Source organism: Harpia harpyja, chromosome 21 (assembly GCF_026419915.1).
Source record: "Harpia harpyja isolate bHarHar1 chromosome 21, bHarHar1 primary haplotype, whole genome shotgun sequence".
In the NCBI taxonomy this organism is placed as follows: Eukaryota; Metazoa; Chordata; class Aves; order Accipitriformes; family Accipitridae; genus Harpia; species Harpia harpyja.
In genome coordinates this window covers 8,663,424-8,683,113 of record NC_068960.1, presented here as the reverse complement: position 1 = coordinate 8,683,113, position 19,690 = coordinate 8,663,424, and the positions used below count along the sequence as shown (strand labels likewise).

At 39.4% G+C, this 19,690-nt stretch overlaps 1 protein-coding gene across 2 annotated transcripts; it reads right to left on the bottom strand.

The window, feature by feature from the left end:
* Nucleotides 1-456: 456 nt before the first annotated feature.
* Nucleotides 457-19,559, bottom strand: USP42 (ubiquitin specific peptidase 42). 2 transcript variants are annotated; one of them, XM_052772354.1, is made up of 17 exons: nt 19,446-19,559; nt 15,453-15,690; nt 14,490-14,690; nt 13,142-13,252; nt 12,872-12,974; nt 12,651-12,718; nt 12,418-12,488; nt 11,801-11,883; nt 9,485-9,596; nt 8,941-9,081; nt 8,627-8,727; nt 8,027-8,165; nt 6,619-7,353; nt 6,147-6,235; nt 4,022-5,506; nt 3,365-3,532; nt 457-506 (listed from the first exon to the last, which is right to left on the bottom strand). In XM_052772354.1, exons 2-17 carry the CDS (start codon nt 15,679-15,681, stop codon nt 491-493), a joined length of 3,852 nt encoding a protein of 1,283 aa, XP_052628314.1. In that variant the 5' UTR covers nt 15,682-15,690; nt 19,446-19,559; the 3' UTR covers nt 457-490. The 2 variants fall into 2 exon arrangements, with proteins under 2 accessions (XP_052628314.1, XP_052628313.1); XM_052772353.1 differs by lacking the exon at nt 19,446-19,559 and adding an exon at nt 18,045-18,126.
* Between the last annotated feature and the right edge of the window lie 131 nt (nt 19,560-19,690).

The following is a 19,690-nucleotide window of genomic DNA, read 5'->3' as shown; positions in this document are numbered from 1 at the left end:
AGTGGTCTCATGGTAAAAAGTAGTTGTCGTCGGGTCTCATGGTAAAAAGTAGTGGTCTCATGGTAAAAAGTAGTTGTCGTCGGGTCTCATGGTAAAAAGTAGTGGTCTCATGGTAAAAAGTAGTTGTCGTCGGGTCTCATGGTAAAAAGTAGTTGTCGTATGGTAAAAAGTAGTTGTCGTCGGGTCTCATGGTAAAAAGTAGTTGTCGTATGGTAAAAAGTAGTTGTCGTCGGGTCTCATGGTAAAAAGTAGTTGTCTCATGGTAAAAAGTAGTTGTCTCATGGTAAAAAGTAGTTGTCGTCGGGTCTCATGGTAAAAAGTAGTTGTCTCATGGTAAAAAGTAGTTGTCGTCGGGTCTCATGGTAAAAAGTAGTGGTCTCATGGTAAAAAGTAGTTGTCTCATGGTAAAAAGTAGTTGTCTCATGGTAAAAAGTAGTTGTCTCATGGTAAAAAGTAGTTGTAGGTTTAGTTTGGGTATTGAAGGTTTCCGTCAGTAAGTTCCGCATCTGAAAGACAGAAGGAAGCAATGTCACTCCCCATCGTGACATTCAACATAAAACTATGTTGCAGTGGTTTGATTTCTGAGAGAGAATCTCAAACCTGCACACAGCTCCATCTGCTCTATGACTACAGCTGACTCGAGAAGGCAGCTTCCTCACATTGGAACTGACTGCATTTCAGTTCTATGCTAAGACTGGTAAACAGTACAGAGTATTAGGACAAAGCTCTACCTGCTTTAATAGCAAATGGTAGACCTTAGGTAAATGAAATTTAGTTCAAGTTTTGCCTAGATAGCATCCTTGTTTTACTAACAAGCTTAGGGTCAAGCTGACTAAATCTTACCCACAAACACAGAAGCCTTCAGAAACTTGCTGGAGAGAACATGTAGGAATGTAGGAAATTAACTGCTTTAAAGCTGCTCCTTCTCCCATACTATCTGGATTTTTCTTAAATCACAAATTATCACTAGCCCTTTTCATCCATATTAATTTATTCCAAGTAATATGAGTCCTGGTGAAAAGGTACAACCTAACAATTGCATCTCAGTTGTTCCTAGCCTGTCCCTAGCTTGTTTGAGAGGTTCAATACTCTCTAAAAACACACAGCTAAAATGGCCTTTTTTGAGATTAGATTCCATCATTCAGAAAATCTTACGTGAGACCCATTTTTTTTTTTTAAATTGACCTTCCATGGGATAAAGCTAATTAACATCCAAGGATTTGATGAAATACTAAAATTCTCAAGACTTAAACGAATTGCTTTTCACAGCCCTCACGTCCCACTTGTGTTGCAAGCAGCATACCAAAGTGGGGTACTGCCATCGTATTTATCAATGAACATCTCTTTCACCTACATAGCCCAGTAACCTTAATGCCCTTGACTTGTGTAATGAGATGCAAGACATTTACTTTCTTACTATACTTTTGACTGGTTTAGGGAAAAAACCAAGTTTGCCATCTGCTGGCTGGAGAAGTCACTAAAGCCAAAGGAGTATTAGAGATGCATTTTCTTCTGTTCGGTTCCTGATTTATCAGCTAGAACTGAGACACTTTTAGTGCAATAAGAATTATTTTGACATCAATATCATAAAAAAGTCTATTTTTACAACAGTAGTATTTGAAAGGCCTCAATTCAGTCCTCCTTAAATTTTCCTTGTTAAAGAGATAAATATCAAATTTTACAAGAATGTGTGAACAATGAGCTTTCCCTCCATACTGTATTTTCAGAATAAAACTTTTGGTTGTCTATGTCCTAAAATACAATTGTTGTTCTTCTACAAATGCAATTCCTCTTTGTCTTAAGCAAACTTTTCAGTGCAAGAATCTACTGACTATGGCAATTTACCTCAATGTGGAAACCACGTAAAATTTTTGAAAATTGAAAGTATCTTCCAAGATTAAACTTCTCCAAATAGTGAAATGCATTCAGCTGTAATGCAAGAAGATGGATTCTTTTGTTTTCTATGCCAGAATGATGTTTGCAACACTGGGCTATTAATGAACAGGATTGCCACTATTAACCCAATTCTTAAATTGTGGGTAGGTATAAAATGTAGAAAATTTAGAATTAAAACTTGCATTTGGATAGTGAGCTGTCTTCTTCAGGGATTACTTCAGTTATCTGTAAGAGTTAAATAGATGGTTGGAGGCGGGTTGTTTCTTTATTAAAATACCTGAGTAACTGGGACTGGCTTTATGTCAGATAATGGGCATTTGAGAAGATTTTATTTTTATAATAAACACTTCTGTTCAGAAAAATTTCCTGGGAAATGTCAAATTTGATTTTAGATGTTGAATTTATTGCAGAGTGCAATCTTCATTGCATAATTCTAGAGCTAATTAATTTAAACCGTATTATCTACTGAGACCCCAAGTAAGGACTGTGACAAGCAACAGCAGAGTTTAGCGTAAATTCAGTCAGGCACTCAAGTTTGTATTTAGTTTTTTTATAACAAGCACCAAACTGACTTTTTTAAATATTAAAAATTGGGAAAGAGCTATTTCATTAGCCCACTTCTCTGTATTTTTAAGCCTATACTAACAAAAAAACCCCACAAGTAAATAAAAGAGTAGCAGGAGTTTAACATACTCTCCAGGTATTAAATTGCAAAGCATCCTCTGGAGGGTTAACAACTGTACTTAGGAGAAGGCAGATCTACATCTGAAAGAACAATATTTCAGTATTAGCACCAACTTATGTTACTCTGAATAAGCAGTCAGCACTGTTCCTATGTTCCAAAATAGCTGAACATAGTATTTTATTTAAATCAGTTACTCTGGCAGGTTTTTTTTTTTTTTTTTTTTAGGAAGATGGTGTTTCACTACAATATTACTAGCCTGGAAGTCTCATATCATCATCTTCCATCTTGACTACTGAACCTCCTGTCTACCTGCTAGATTATTTTTCAAGATACAGCTGCCCAAGGTTTTTTTTCCTAGTTAGTTGGACTGAATTTAATAAGGCATGTTGCATCTCTCCCACTTGTTCGCCACTGAACCATCAGATCAAATTAAAATTACTTGCCCTTCAACACCTTTGCAGTTTTATTTCAGACTTTCTTTCCTAGCAGTCATTTTAAAATGGAAAAAAAAAAGCCTATCAACTTTTTTTTATATTAATGCAGACTGTTCGGAAGCCATGATATAAAGCAGAGATTTCATCACACAAACATGTTAAGACTGTTTTAAATAATAGTGTCTGTGTGACCAAAAAGGAGTCCTGCAAACATCCTGTGGCCCTGTACCTTTAACATACTTATTGGATGTGATGGAGCTGTATTTCTTGCTTTCACCTGCACCAGGCTTCCCTTCCTTGTAGGGCTGTTTACTGCCTTGGTTTCTGTATTGCTCACATAAATAGTCACCTGGAGGAGAGGATTCTTCCTTCTCTTCCCGAGTTTTCTTCTGCAAATGAGGCTCTAAATATTTCAAGAAGCTTTTGTTTCTTAATGTGTTTCTTCTTTTTCTTCTTTTTCTTACGTTTGCGATTGTCATTATCAAAGCGGAGTGCAGAGAAATCCAAATCATAAAGTCTGAAGGAAACATGCAAGTTAAAAATAGAAAAACAGATGTGGCACTTGATGCATATATAAAACGTTATTTATTTTACCACAGGTGATGACTTGCAGTGTGTCAGTTATTTTGTGGTAATTTCTGCACATCTAACATTTCAGATGCAGCAAACTTAAGCCCTCAGATTGACGGACAATAGGTCCTGGTTTGTACACAAATCATTAACAGGGGCTAGGTGTGGAATATGTGGAATTAAAAAAAAAAAAAATTGTTGTAACCTAACCAAGAATGGTGTGCAGATGTGATTTGAACTACGTGGTCCAGATCTAGTGTTCTAACACAATTCAGCAATATCCTTCCTATCTTCACTTGACCAACCTAATGACATGATCCCCAGCCAGATTATGCTATATAAATAATTTAGAAACAATGAAAAAAAGGCAGACATGAGAAACACCCAGAAAAGAATTAGGAAAAAAATTGCTGATTATGCTGGAATCCTTGCTTACTTGTGATCCTTCTCTCGATGTTTATCTTTGGACTTCTTTTTCTTCTTGACCTTCTTATATTTTTTCATTCTTTGGTCACCTGTTTTTCGACATTTCTTTTCTATTTCGCTTCCGCTTCCTTCTGTGTGGCTATGTTTTCTTTTGCCATTTCTTAGTTTTTCTTTTTCATTTTCCCGGGAAGAGTCCTCAGAATTTCCATGAACTGACATACGTGGAAATGCATGCCTTTCCCGAGAATATTTTTCGGATTGCTGCTGAGGTACTGAACAATGATGTAAATTTGCTCTGTGGCTGCTAAAGTGATGTACATCTTCCCCTCTAGAGTGAGGCCATCTGCTTTCGAAATTATAATCCTTATGTGACCTGTTGTAAGTTTGACTTGATTTGTCAAAGTCTTTATCACAATGAGAGGACTTTCCCTCTCTACCATCTCTTGTTCCATGAGAGGAATAATAATCATTGTAGTATCTGCATTTTTCCCATCTCCGTGGTTCATCTTGATAGTATCTTTCTCTGTTCCAAGTTCTCTCTCCTTTGGAATGATAATACCTATTCCTGTCTTGTTCTGTTCTTTCGCTGCTTCGGGATCTATAACGAGAATATTTTCCTGAGCTTTTGCCATTATTTGGACTGCTTCTTTCATTATGGGAAGATCTGTACTTGCTTTCATTGCAATAGTCCTGCTTATGATGATTTTGCTTATTTGTTTCCACACTGCGAGAGCTCCCCCTCTTGTGGGAATGGTCATCTGTTTTGCTTCTGGTTTGCTTCTCCTTCTCTTCAGTGTCTGAGTTTTCTCTTTTCTTTCGGTAGTGCTCTTTGTCAGTTTTTTGAGAGTCATATATTTTTTTCTTATATTTTTTCCTATGTTTATCTTCTTCACATTTTTTGTTACCCAGTCCCTCATTTTCTCTAGAAAATTGGCTCTCCAAAACTTTATCCAGCTTTGTAATAGAAGAGTCATTAACAGGTGGTACCTCTACATAGTTATTAGAAATGTCCTTTGTATCTTGGCATTTATCTGTAATATCTAGAGATGCAAGTTTTTTAGAGCTATATTCAATGTCAGACTTTATAGAGGAAGTTTGCCCTAATTTCTCTTCGCTCTCAGGAGACCCTTTGATGTACAAAGAATTTTCTTTTGAAATCAGTTCAGGTTCTTTTGATCTTCTTAGTTTGTCTTTGTCTCTACTGTCTTCAGACTCACACTGCCCAAGGAATTCATCTTCAGCGTCGAACGATTTTTTCCTGACCTTGTGCTGACCATTAATATTGGGATGCACATTATCAGCTTTTGCTATAATACTTTCAGCAACTTCTTCTTTGGTAGAAATGGTTTCAGAATCTGACTGAGTAAAAAGATTCTCAACCTCACAGCTAAAGTTGGAAGGAACCTTCCTGGATTCTTCATAGGCAAACAGTGCTTCCATCACTACGGTTTCCATAAAAGCATCATTCTCAGAAGAAATCTGAGGTCCAGGGACACTGCACAAAATAAAAACACGTTTTTCACTTGAAAAAGTCCATATAAAAGATGAATGTTAGGAGTGAAATCCCCTTAAGTAAAAAAATTGGTGGCTAGTGGAAAGACATTCCCTTTAGAAATCTATTCTTACACCTTCCTCAGCTCTCAGAGAAGGTGTTTTTCTTCTCTTGATTCTGCAAGTATTGCATTAAAAAAACAACACCCAACACATCTGTCATCCTCCACTTGCTACTCTGAATCGTATCAATAGCCAAAATCACTACATTTGCTCTCCCCCCACAAGAAAAAAGTAAACACGTGGATTTCCCTCTCTCCCCCAAATGGGAGAGCAGATGGTGGCAATTTACATTCACACATCCTAGAATGGAAAAAAGGGGAAAGAGGAATAGAAAAAGTACTCCAAACAATGGAAAAAAATGGAAAACCGTTCTATGAAGAAACAGAAGTTTTCCAACAGGCATCTAACTGTATTTAGTATCAGATTAATACATGCTCAGGGCTGATGTTTGTAACACTAGATGTACAGTGTGGAATTCTCTGTACTCATTTAAATCTTTCTATTAAATAGTATTAGTAGACAGGTAAAACAACGATACATTTGTATGAAATCTTGTTTTAATCAGAGTGTACTCATTTTACCTTATTTCCTCTGCCAAGCTGTTCAACTGGCTGTATGCGAGAGATTCTAAGATTATGTCTTGAGGAACCGGCGACAAAGCTATAGGCATCTACAATTAAAACGCAGAAGTTAACGGACAGAAAAAATACTATCCTTAGTAGAAAACTACTGTTTGCAAAATTTTACATAGATGTTAAGATCACTTTGAGTTATATGCACTATCCCCATTTTACACACCACTGCACTCACACCCCCCCAATATATTTATGAAACTTATGTAGTATTATCTCAGCTGAACTTCTCCAAAGTTGACATGTTCTCATATGTCAGCTCAGCTCTGCAAATTCTAATGGGATAATAGCACAAGATGTTATGATGAAATTTGTGCTGTGTGTTCTCTCGGTATTTCACATGAATTAGGAACATTTTAATGCTCCCGAGTACTTAATACATCATAGGTGAGAAGTTCTAGATGGAACAAATATAACTCACTGTTTCAAGCAATCCATTTGTTTTAGAAAAGAAAATCTCAGAAGGTTTAACAGGTTGGACTTGGCAAGTGGCATCATCAAGTTTCAGTCCATTTTCTTTAGATTCATTATCTAAACTAATAGCACCATTTAGTGAATCATTTTTTGGCAGCTCGTGCTGGGGTCTTTCTTCTTCAGCATTCTGACAGGAAGAATGGGAATTCTGCAATGTACAGACCACCTTTCCAATCAAAATTCCATTAGAAGATACTATGTTGCAATTCCTTTTAAACAAGCCCTTCGACTCCTCAGATTTTCCTGAAGATTCTGCACCATAAGGGACCACGTTATCAGAGCTGAGTTTAGGATTTCCATTCACTGCTGGCTCAACAAAAATTTCATCAGGAACCTCCTGTTTGGAAATGTTAGTAGCAACTGACATTGTAGATGCATTTGAGGTAGACTCTGCTGCAGAAGAATTTGTAATTGTGGATGAAGGAACAGGCTTGCTTAGATCCTCATCCTCCGCAGCACTGCTAAGACAGTCAGGTTGTGACACAGTCTGACGTGCAGGCAATTTGTTATGAATACTGATAGTGATCTTCTGGTTTTTTGATGAATCCGTATTTGAAGGCCTGGTAATTGCCCAGTTTTGAACACAAGCTGTTGGCGGAGCTGAAGATGGCCTTTTTAGGGTGACACCAACAGTATTTGAATCCTCTTTTAGGGGTCCATTTCCATTTAAACGACTTGAATTCTGTATTTAAAAAGAAAAGATTGGAAGATGGATATGTGCAAACACACCAGCATTTAAAGTTTTAAAACATGAAATTCTCCTACTAAATATTTCTACAAATTGCCTCAACACCTAAGAAGAAGAAACACCCCCCTTCAAATACAAATGTTAAGTCCAACAAGTGTGTTTAATTCCTGCTTTTGGTTTACTGCATATTGGTATCAAATGAGCATCATTTTTGAAACCCACCCAAACAACTTAACACTGACTAAAGCTATTCCCAAATATATTTATTTTCCCCTTTAAACATTCCCTGAAGACACCGGAATAATTGTTCTGGTACTCAGGAACAACACAATTTGTTTTCACTGTCTCAGCTAAAGTGACACTGATAGGGGAAAAAAAAAAAAATCTTTTTTTATTTATTTAAGCATTAATACACTACTTAAATCCAGAGCATAGCTCTCAGTGCTTTCGAAAGCTGAGTTGGAAGTATAAAGTAATGAAGTAGCAAGGGTGCACAATTTAGGATTAGCCACTGTTTGAATAATTGTGGCTGTAGCATGAGGGCTGTGAAGGAAGCCACAGTGTCAGAGGGAAAGTAAAACTCAGGTGCTAAAAACAACAACACCCCCCCCCCCAAACCCAAAACCCACTATCGATTTGGTGCCATTATCTGTCCCCCTCAAATTACCTTAATCATATGAGGAGGAAGTCGTGGTCCCATAAATCCAGCCTGCTTATTATTAGCCCCCCGCTGACCAAGGAATGAACGGGGATAAGACGGTGCTGGCAAGTAAAAAGCACGTTCTCCAAGTGTCAAATCATAGCGCCTTGGGAAAAAAGCAGCGATCTTAGTTTAGAGTTTTTCTTCCAGCCTATTCTTGGATTAAACCCCATCCTATAATTTTATAGAAGCAGTTTATATGACACAGAAGACATATACAGAAGACTTAACCAAGACTACAAACTGAAAATTAGATAATGGTCTTCCTACAAAGACTATCCTTTTCAGAGCAATAACTCATCCTTACACCATCTATGGCCTTAATTTCTTTTCTAAATTAGCCAGCTACAGAGAGCAGATGTATAGCAATGTACACAAGTGCAGCAGTTGAAGCTGCTGCAAGCAATGGAAGACAATAAATGACATGGGGAATTTCAGGTCAGACAGAACTGAATTACACAAATAGTAGTCTTTTCCTAGGACAGAAACAAAAACACTTAAAAAGAAGAAAAATATCAATAACAGGAAAGTAAATATATTCTGAACACATTTAGTATTTGTTATTACCTGATATAAAAAAGTACATAAGCCTGCTGATTGAGAACTGTTTTGATATCAGAAAGGTCTACTGAGGCATCATTCATTCGATACCAAAGTCCATTACCGGCCTGTAAATAAAGATAATAAAATGGTATCTTTATATGAATTGCATGTTTTCCAAATGACATCACAGATAGAACACTACAGAACAAAACATACCAAAACAAATCAAACAAAACATATAATGCAACCTTTTCCCCTAAAAACAGTGGTTACCAGTAACATTTAAACTTCTTTGTCAGCACAGATTTTACCCTGTTAGAAAGCAAGCCGATATCTACCTTTATGAAGCAGAGATAGTGTCCTGCGTTACAGTTGAAACCACTATGTACAAGAACTGCATATAAAGCATAGATGAGTGGTTCTCCAATTGATTGGGACATATACGCTCGAAGATCCAAATATTCAGGATATTTTACATCCTAAACACAGACCAAGAAGATTCAAAAATTATCCTGCAATACTTCATGGAATAGCCTGAGAAAAATGCTTCTAAAAACACAGACTAGGATTATATTAATATATTTTTTGATTCATTTAAAAATACCTATTCTCATAAACAACATTTAATATTTTAAGTTGCAGAGAAATGTTTTCTACAGAATTAGCTTTTTAAGAGTAAGGTATATTCTTACGGTTACACAGGAACTTCATCATTATTAAAAAAGAAAGAAGAAACCATAGTTGTTATATTGACTTTTCTTGGACTATAGTTATTAGTCTACAGTTATTGCCTGCAAACGTTAACAACTTTTAAATGAGTATTCATCTTTGGGAAATCTCCCATTCTAAGAAGATAAAGTAGCATTACAGCTGTAAATATACCTTGTTGATCTTTCCGCCTGTAAAATTTGCAAATCTCTTCAGTGATATTGTGAGAACATTGGAAGAACGATGTATTGTATACCTCTTTGATGCAGGAACCATCTTTTTACACCTTAAAACCAAGCACAGACAAATGTTTAACAGCATATTCTTTCCCCCCAAAAGTCAAACAAGTTTTCATCTCTCTGACATGCTTATGCTATTTGAATGATATTTACTTGCATAATATGTTTTTTCTTTTCATAAATCCATACACTGCATTTCAGGTTTGTTAATAGAGAGAAGATAGCAGGATATAAGAGGACAGCTCTACAGAACAAAGAATAAAGGATTTAGAACATTATCTTTTGATAGCCAAACAGATGTCTGAACATGTATCTTTGTTATGCCAAAAAGGTAAGGCTTCCCAACAACTCGGCGCAAAACAGGACCAGGAATCTCTCACTAGAACACATCACCAGAATGTAAGGGAAGGTACCATTTCTTGTTACACCAAAGTGGCTAATTTAAATGTGTCCCAGATACATTCTTTCAACTTTCTGCGGGAATGCCAATATTAAAAGTGGAACAAGAGAGTCTCAGTCCTCCAAACTGCAAGTAATTTCCAAAATGGATCATGTATCAATGTAAAAAATTAACTGGAAGGGAACAGGCATTCTGCAGGAGGGAGATATTGGACAGTAATAAGTCTGTGTATACTGAGGTTGCCTGGAAAGACACTGAAACCATCTGCAGTCTTCCCCCCAAAAATTGTTAATTGTAAGTCTGTTGCATTGCGTGCTCAAAGGTAGGACATACAGAGCAAGCCCTGAAATTCAACTACTAGCACAGAGGACTGAAACACGTCAGTTTACATCATCAAGAAACACACTGTTGATAGTTAACAAATAGAAAGAATTAAATAGCCTCTTTTCAAATTCTGATGTCAAAATACAAGGCAGATAATTCCAAACTGATGGAGAATGCCTATGAACAAAAAAAGAGACCCACCCAGAATAAGCAAAAAAAAAAAAAAAAATTATAAAATTCTATGAAACTTGTAATTAAATACAAAGTTTTGAGGCAGTAATCTTTGTTAGAAAAATTCATGGTAGAAAAGAAAAGGAAAACGTCAATTAGGAAAAACTTAAAAGTAATAGAATAGTTTACCAGCAACGGAAAAGATACTGTACATATGCTAAACCTTTCTTTTTAAACTCACAAAAAGACTGAAACTTCTGGGTTTATTTGTGACTAAACCAATCACACCCCACGTTAATGAAGGATCACGCAATTCAGATGTGAAGTGCTTATTACAGTTATCTTATTCTTCCTCAGCCAGAATCTGTAAACTATGAGAATTCTTCACACATATCATGCTGTTTGCTAGGATCCACAGATTAAAATGAACCTGGGATTAAATTGTTGTAATAGCCTATTGGATGCTCTTTATTCAACATCTGCGTTCAAATGTACTAATTAACTTATAGACTTCTGAGAACAAAAAGCAGGTATTGCATTTTTCATTTAGAAGGATCAGACAGGAATGTTACAGAACCAAGCCTGGCAGTCTTTGCTTTTCTGAGTTTATGTTTGAATAACAACTTGTTTTGCTAAAATATCTTATACAAATGTTCAATGCTCTTACATACGTAGAAACATTTTACATATTGATCAGCATGTAGGACATCTTAACTCCACATGCTTTCACTAAGCATAGGTTAGGTTTAGGGTGGCTTGTTTCAGACAATAGTAGTCTGCAGGTTTTACAATTCAAGAACTGTGCAAGACATTGTTCGACGAGCCAGCAGAGGTTGCTAATGTTAAATATCACCGAGTCTGTTCACATTCACTAAGACCCAATCTGACTTTGTTTCACAGTGAACACTAGGACCTTTGGGAAGCTGATGTTGCCTCCCACCCCAAATCATTGTCTGTAGCTCTGTGCTTCAGCTCACCACTACTTATCGGACATGCCTTTTAACTTCTGGCCATATGAATATTTCAGTGTGCAACTTCACACTTATGAAGACTGACAAACCCCAGTGTAGACAATACTAGGAATAAGAGTCTAATGTGAGCTAATGGCCACAATTCTTATATTTCCAAATTTTCAAACAGAAACACAGAAATTAGCCACTTAGAAACAAACATATTATTTTCCAAGCTTTGAATGATTTCAGTGTATTAGTTGTATAAACAAAACTAAATGAAAGAACAACAGAGAGCTGTGTCTCATCTTATTTCTAAACAAAGTCAAAAGATATCTTATGCTCCAAGTCATGCAATACATTAAATGTGTATCTTGTATTAAGACGTAATTAGTAATAATCTTACTTGCTACACTTATAGCTATTTTCACCATCCAATTGTTCTGGTTTCACGAATTGTTCTAGAGCTCTGGTGACAGATGTAACTGCCTGGATGAGTAAGAAAGAGCAGTAAGTCACTGGAAATGCAAAATTTCAAACACTTACTAGTAGTTTACGAGAGAACCTTGTTAGTTCATACTTAAGTGACCTACTGTGAACCAGCAAACACTGTGAAGGAGGCAGTAACAGAGTACACTGAGCATTTACCTCATTTGAAAATGATTCTACTTCGAAATAAATAAATTTTGCAATGCCACGGAGAGCATCTGTGGTATGCTTCGGCATCAACAGTGAGAACAATCAAATCCATCAGTCTAACAATAAATGTATATCAAAGTAGAATAATAGGAAGTATGAAAGTATCATTGTTGGTGTAGATATAATTATTATTTTTCCAGCTTAAATCCAATGCAAATATGGAGACCATTTACATGGCTTCCGCAGAAGAACAAGTCCAATCCACTCCCATCTACCAGCAAGCTCTTTTGCCTTAACAGTTTATGTTTTTAAGTAAAATGACTTTATTTTAGAAAGCTCTACAAGTCTTTACACATCTTGACCCATATTAACAAAACATCTTACCTTTATATCCAAAGTAATATCGAGGAATGGCTCGTACGTATCCGAAACTGCTTTGCAGTTCAAGCACTTTACTGGAATCAAAATACAAATGCTTAACAATATGTGAAAAAGACTAACTGTGCAAATTTAAATCATTAATATGTATTACTTCAGTCAAACTACAAACTCCTTTACTACGGACAGACAAAAAGACACAGATCACTTCAAAGGACAGTAAGATTTTTAAAAAGTACCTCGGGATCTTAGATATCCTCCAAATATTTGATAAATAAGTGTGGTGGCTTGAGAAGATCTGTCCAATCTGGAAATAAATTAATATCAGACCTCAGAAGAAGATTTAAGGCACGGAGTTTTTCTTTTTATGAAAACCAAGGACATAGATTTTAATTTATGATAGTAAATAAAGGAGTAAGAGGGGCTAGAGAACATTTAAAGTTAATTTGTTTATGCTTACTTGGTGCTTCCATTCAAGCAAGCTTTCTGCAAAGCATCAACAGTGAAGCATAAGAATTCATGTGCATCCTCTTGACTGCCAAAATGGAAATGTTTTCCTATTCCTAATAAATAAGAAGGTCATTATATTTATCTCATAAAATGAAAGAAAACTCAGATTTCTAAAATCTCTCTTCTTTAAAGAATCAAAATAATTTATATGCATCAAGTAATTCTTTGAGAAATAAAAAAAAAAAAATAAAAAACTCCCAAAACATCTAAAATTACTTACTTTTAAGGCCATTGATAACAGATGTAGGTTTGATGGCATTATTAGAGCAACACAGCACCTGGTTAATGTGAGTTTCCATAGTGCACATCATACAGAAACCTTCTTCATGACCTGAAAAGTGAAAGAAGAAAGCATCCCAGTCTAGTCAAATATACATTGCTACAAAAAAACATAAAAAAATAATAATCTTTAAATTATAGGTACAATGTCCACTCTCCATGCTACATTTTCTTCTCCTAAGGTGTCAATATCCCAACAGTTTTGTGACATTTTATTACGCAGAACTGTATAGAATAAAAATGTCAATTAAGTCTGAATTAAAGTGCATTTTCTGATGAGAAATCTAAGTAACTATTGCAATGTCTTTTTTTTTTTGCAGGCTGACAGGAATGTGAACTCCACAGACTGCAGAATATATGAGGAAACAATATTGACATTGATGATACAGCACTAAGAGAGAATGTGTGTTATTTTCAGCACACTGCTGTTAGGTGAGCTACATGACACAGAGCTAAGAATCCTCCGGGAGAAAGGAAAGAGTAAAGTAATGTACGTATTAGTATTTCTGCCCTCCTTTTTTTCAACAGGATTGTTAACTGAAATAGTTTTAATATATGGTAAGAAAACACAGTTAAATTTCTAGGAATAAATACTAAGATACCAGACTAGAAAGCACACAGGTGCCTTTGTAAAAATACATGTATATGGATATGAAAAGAGGCTCCTAGGCTTAAATAAATTCAAGTATAAAAATGAAATTTAAACAACACAAAGTCAAGGGTTTGAAAGATACAGAATTTTATTTAGAATAAAATCAGTCTAAATTTTAACACAGTCCCACACAAATGTCTATTTGAGTTCATAAGAGATTAGCTTATAGTGCTTTCTAGGGTGGTGGTTTTTTTTTTTATTAATGGGTCAACAGTAAACATATCATTTATCGCAGTATTAGTGCATTACAGTATAGAGGCTGTGAAGACTAAGAATCTACAATGCCAACGTCCTGAATTTTATCACCTTTCTACCAGCAGGAAACCCAAATGCCAAATGTTCATCAAATGCGTTACTTTACAATGCACTTCATTATTCACATGAAGCAAGAAATGATCTTTTTTTGAAGTTTTACCATGGTGCATTAAATGAACAAATGAACTTTATATGCTATTCTGAGCCTCCTGTTAATATAATCATAGAATCATTTAGGTTGGAAAAGACCTTTAAGATCATGTTCAAAGCCAGCTTCTACAGAGAAAATAGAACAACTAAGGGTTTTCTTCACAGAATCACTATTGTTCTTTCACCTTCAGAGCTGTCCAACAGATTTATAATAATGTTAGAAAGTACTCACATGACTGGGTGTGTTCAAGAGAAAGCATGTAATTGGCGAGAGGAGGCGTGTAGGTCAAACATTGTAGAGTAGAATTAAGGAAGCATGTGTTGCCGAGATTCTGCAGTCCAACTCCAACACTCTGTGTTTGTTGCCAGTCCATACAAATTTTCTCAGGTGGAAAAAGAATCCTTTGTGGTGGGGCAATTCCGTCATTAACAACTGCAAGTAAATTATATTTTAAAAGAGATGTATTGTTTTTGTTTTAAAAAGGATATTTAAAAAGTAGCATTCTGCAGGAGCACCCAGAAGAACCAACTATACTCCAAAACACAAGAACATTACGATGCGCAGCTTTAACAGTGCCGCTCAAATTTGCTGGTCAACACACTGTTTTGGACGATAGTTTATTCATCTGTTTTAGTTCTTCTAATACAAGACAAACTACCGCTCTGATTTTAGTAACTTTTGCCAGGTTTCTTTCCATCTATAGTCTTTAATCTGATTATTAATTCAATTGTTGTTTTTTTCCTAATTGTAACTTAAAACCGCAAACTCACACTTGTATGGTAATAAATATAAGTACTAAGACAGAAAAATAAGCAAGTAGCTGGCACAAAAGGTAACCCTAGATATCAGATGTCTTCCTGAGCAGCGTTTTCATTCAAAGGCTTGTGAATAATGGAAGCCATGAATAGCAATGGTAAAATGTACTTTTCTCTGCGTAACAGAGAAGACCTGGGTAAGCCTGTGTATTACAAAAAGCTCCCCATAATGGACTGTAAATAGATCAAAACTAAGTTACAAATAGTTTGTAAATAGATAAAACTATTTCAACACCAGTCCCTTCAGTTGCCTTAGGGGGTTCACAAAGTTGAAGTCTTTACTCGTCATAGTCCCATTTTATAGCAGTGCAACAAATAAGAACTGCATTTTCTACTTCGGTTTTTAAGAAAAAGAGGGGAGGACAAAAGACACACTTACCTAGATCTCTTTGGGCAAAAGGCTTTGATTTTTGAGATGATCTACAATAAATACCATCTCCAGGTCCTTTGTCCACAGAGACTTTGTTTGGATCTTCTGCAGGTGGTACCCGGCCCAAATTTGCAGTGCGTGACGTCATTTTTTTAGTATAGTGTTTCTTAGATTTGTCAGACCGCCTTGAAGATGACTTTTTAGATTTTGAAGATTTTGGCTTGTTAACTATGGTCATTGTTCATATCTGTAACAGAGGCAAAAGTTCTGGTTGACATAAGAACGTCAAGAAGCATTCCAGAAACAAAAGGAGAAATCCTGTCATTTAGTCTCAAATAACTTGAAGAGCTAAATAGCTGATAAGAATGATAAAAACAAGCAAGCAAGCAAGCAAGCAAACAAAACCCCTACCCAAACCTAAACTTACAAAGCAGAATTTTCCATCAAAACTGTATCAATATTCCTTTTAACTTCTGCAGAGCTGGTGACTGATGACATTTCTTACGCTTTCATGGATTTTAATCCATTGCAGTTATGAAGACCTTTTTTTTTTTAAAAAGGAGTTGTGAGCAGTAGCACCTTCAAGTGCTGGCCTGTTGAGATCCAGGAGGAGCTGTTTGGACAATCTTTTCACTCCTAGGAACCACACGCTCCTGGGAACTCTGAGACACAGAGAATGGGATATAGCTCTGAGAAATCTTGGGAAAGGAGAGCAACACCTGTAAGTTTATTTCTGCCTGGGTTTCATCTGCCCCTCCAAGAAATATTTGTTTGGATACAATTTTGGCAGCAGTACTTGTGGTATTTTGCACCTATCACATTTACAACTCTTAGTATCAATCAAAGAGTTGAACCAAAAAGCATATTTTTCAGTTGTACTTCGGTAAAGTTGTAGATTTTTCCCTGGCAAAACAACAGGGGAATTTAAGCTATAAAAAGGAAATGCTGAATGTAAGAGAAAGCAAAACAAACCCTTAGCCCCCAAGGACAAAGGCAATAACTAATATTAAGTCCTTTTTAAAATGCTGATTAGGTTGCAAGATGATACCTCTTTAATTATGTGTAATTGTGTGTGCGTAGTAAGCTGCTGAGTAATTACATGATTAATTGTCAATTTCTATACATAAATTTTTGCTACTATCTTACTATAGCACACAGGGCATTTTTAAGTTTAGGGAAACTATAAACTTTACTGAGGCTTTAAAGCATAGGCTGCTTTGTTACACTGAAATAACTGGGAGAACAAAGCATAAAGCAGTTTCAGATTTATGGCACAACTTGATTGCTACTGATAAAACTTAAGGTAGATTAAACAAAGCACAGTAAATTAGAGAACTTCTAGTCCCACAAAAGACAAATTGCGTGCAAAGCCTTTAATTAGATCTTTTTCCCTTTAAATTTTCAATTTAAAATCCACTCTGTACACATTTTCCATTTCTGAGAAGATAATACACAAAAGTAGAAAAATCCCTCTCATTTTACTGAGAAATGAAGACATCCTTGTCCATTTGGAAGGCTAACGTGACAGTTGTTGGGCTCAATAATTTTCAGATAAGATCCAGTCTTCAAATTGCAGATACCAGTGGCATCTCCTTTTTCCAATTGAAAGTTTTTCAACGATGTATTTAAAACATATTTGCGGGACAAAAAACAGAATCAAGACTGCAGTGAAAGGCAAACAGAAGAATATTCTCACAAAAAAAGCTTGACCGTTGTTGACCAAGGAGGTAAGCCTCACGTATTTTTTAGTTTATTTTTGACAACTGAGTGATACATTACCAGATATCAAGCACTATACAACAGCAAGTATCAACGCTAGTAAGAATAAATCAGATCCACCACTTCCTCAAAATACGTCAATATAACTCTTAATTTGGACATAACATCTCTTTGACAAAGAAGCACAAAAACTATAAACACTGCTATTTTTTCCCTCTCCCATTGTTCAACTTACATACAGATTCTGTTCCTATACCGCTGCTGTACATAAATTTACACTGTCACGTGGCTTGAGAGTTATTTCCCTGCGTGGATGTCACAATAGACTTTTCCCAGTATTTGGAGTTTTGCATCAGCGTTGTTTAGATTTTTTTCAGCAGTCTCATCACAAAACACATCAGTTATGACTTGGATCTAAATATTTATATTTGGTCTCCGCTTTGCATACAATAAATCACAGCTCAAGAAGGTTTTATACAAGATCCCATTCGCAAAACTGCATTTAACCAGGGAGTAGCGATTATGCATATCTCTCGTTACAAAACAAACATTTTCGGCGGCAATTGTAAAAGGATAACACGCATGCAGAAAAACACCTAGGTAGAAGTAAGGAGCAATAGAAAACTACTATAGCGTAGATATGAAGACCAGGCACGCTCACGTCTCTAAATTACAAACTCCACTTCCACACCGCAACACTACCGTAAGCCAAAAAAAAAAAGGGGGGGGGAGGGAAGAAAAGGAAATGAAGAAACACCCCAAACACACACACACACGCCACGCCGCGCTAGTTTTACTTTCATTAAAAAATAATCCAGCCACCAAGCCGGGAAACGCGAAATTAATTATCACTTTACCCTTAATTGGAGGCCAATTATGTACGTGAGGCACGGAATAACTTTAAATACTCTTTGCCCCGGCAGCGGGGAGGCCAGCAGAGAGTTTCCTGACGGTCCCAGGGCCGTCTGAGCCCGGAGCCGCCGCTCGCTCCGACGGACCCCGGACCGCCGCCGCGTTACGGCCCATGTCACAGACCTCCCGTTCCACATGAAACCCACCGTCCGGCTCCGGCGCCTCTTTGTTACCAGCGCTGCGCCGGAGGCACCGACCCGCTCGCCCCCGGCTCTGCCTTTCGGAAGCGGCTTCGGTTCCCGAGGACGTCCGGACGCCGAAGGGTGAGCGGCTGCTTTCGCGGACAGGCACGCCGCGCCTGCACGCAACATGTCCGCGCCGGGGAACGGCCGGAGCCCAAACGCGCACAAAACAAAACCGACCCCGCCGCGCAGGCGAGGCTGGGGCGGGGGGGGGGTGGGGGGTGTGCCGGGAAGCGGCTCCGAGGCCGGCTCCGCTTCTCCTCGCCTCGCCCTTCTCCCTCCAACTCGCGCACCGCCCCAGCCCCGCCGGGCCACCGCGCACCTCGGCCCCGCCGCTCCCCGCCCGGCTGGGGGCAGGCCCAGCGGTGTGCCGCGCCGCCTCAGCGCCCGCCTTCCCCGCCCGCTCTTTACCTTTCCGAGCCCGAGCCCGAGCCCGCACCTCACCAGCCGGCCGGAGGCAGGACCGCGGCAGGCATCGCCCAACGGCGACTCTGTGCCCATGGCAACGCGCCGGGGGGGGGGGGGGGGAGGCAGGCGGGGGGTAGCGGGAAGGGGTGACGAATCGAACGCGGACCCTCCGAGCGGGAGGGCGGCAGGCCCCGCGAGGAGCCGCCGCCTCGCCGCGCGGGGAAACAACGCCGCTCACGTCCGCGGGACTCGGGGCGAAGGGATCCCGTCCGCCCTCCCGCCGGCACCGGGACGCGGGGAAGCAACGCCGACTCCCCGCGCCGGCAGGAGCAGGGAGGGAGAGGCGGGCGCCGGCGGGACCCCGGCGCCTAACGGAGCAGGCGGGCGCGGAGCGGAGGCATCGCGCCGGGCGCCGCCGCGCCGGAAGGGGGGCCGGTCCCGCCGGCCCAGGGGGTGGCGGCGGCGGCGGCGGCGGGGTTGGGTCCCTCCGCCGCGTGCTGGGGACGGCGCCCCGCCCCGCCCGGGGGGGGTCCCACCCCCTCCGGCTGCCCGCCAGCCAAGAGGGCAGCGGCCGAGCGCCCGGCCGGCGCCCCGGCGGGGTGGGCTGGGCTGGGCTGGGCTGAGCCGGCTGCTCCCGCCGGTCGCTTTCCCTTCCCTTTCCCGGGCCGGCCCCTCCCCCCCGGCCCATTGATTTCCAGGCAGGGAGACGCACGCGGCGCTGCCGGGCTTTGCCAGGCCGCCGCCAGGCCCGACGCTCCCCCCGCCCCCCCGGCCCCATTACCTGGCTCGGCCCCGCTTGACTCGGCGCTGCCGGGTCCCCCCCTCGCCGCAGCCCCCGCCTCAGCCCGGCCCGCTCCGCCTACTGTTACAGCCCGTCGGGGAACAATGACGTCCCTCCGCCGGCCTCTAGCATCCGGGGCCCGGCGCCGGCCGGGCAAGCGGGCGGGGGGAGGAAAGGAGGCGGCGGCGGCGGCGGCGGCGGGGGGGGGGGGAGAGGGAAGCGAGCTCCTCCGGGTCACACGGGGA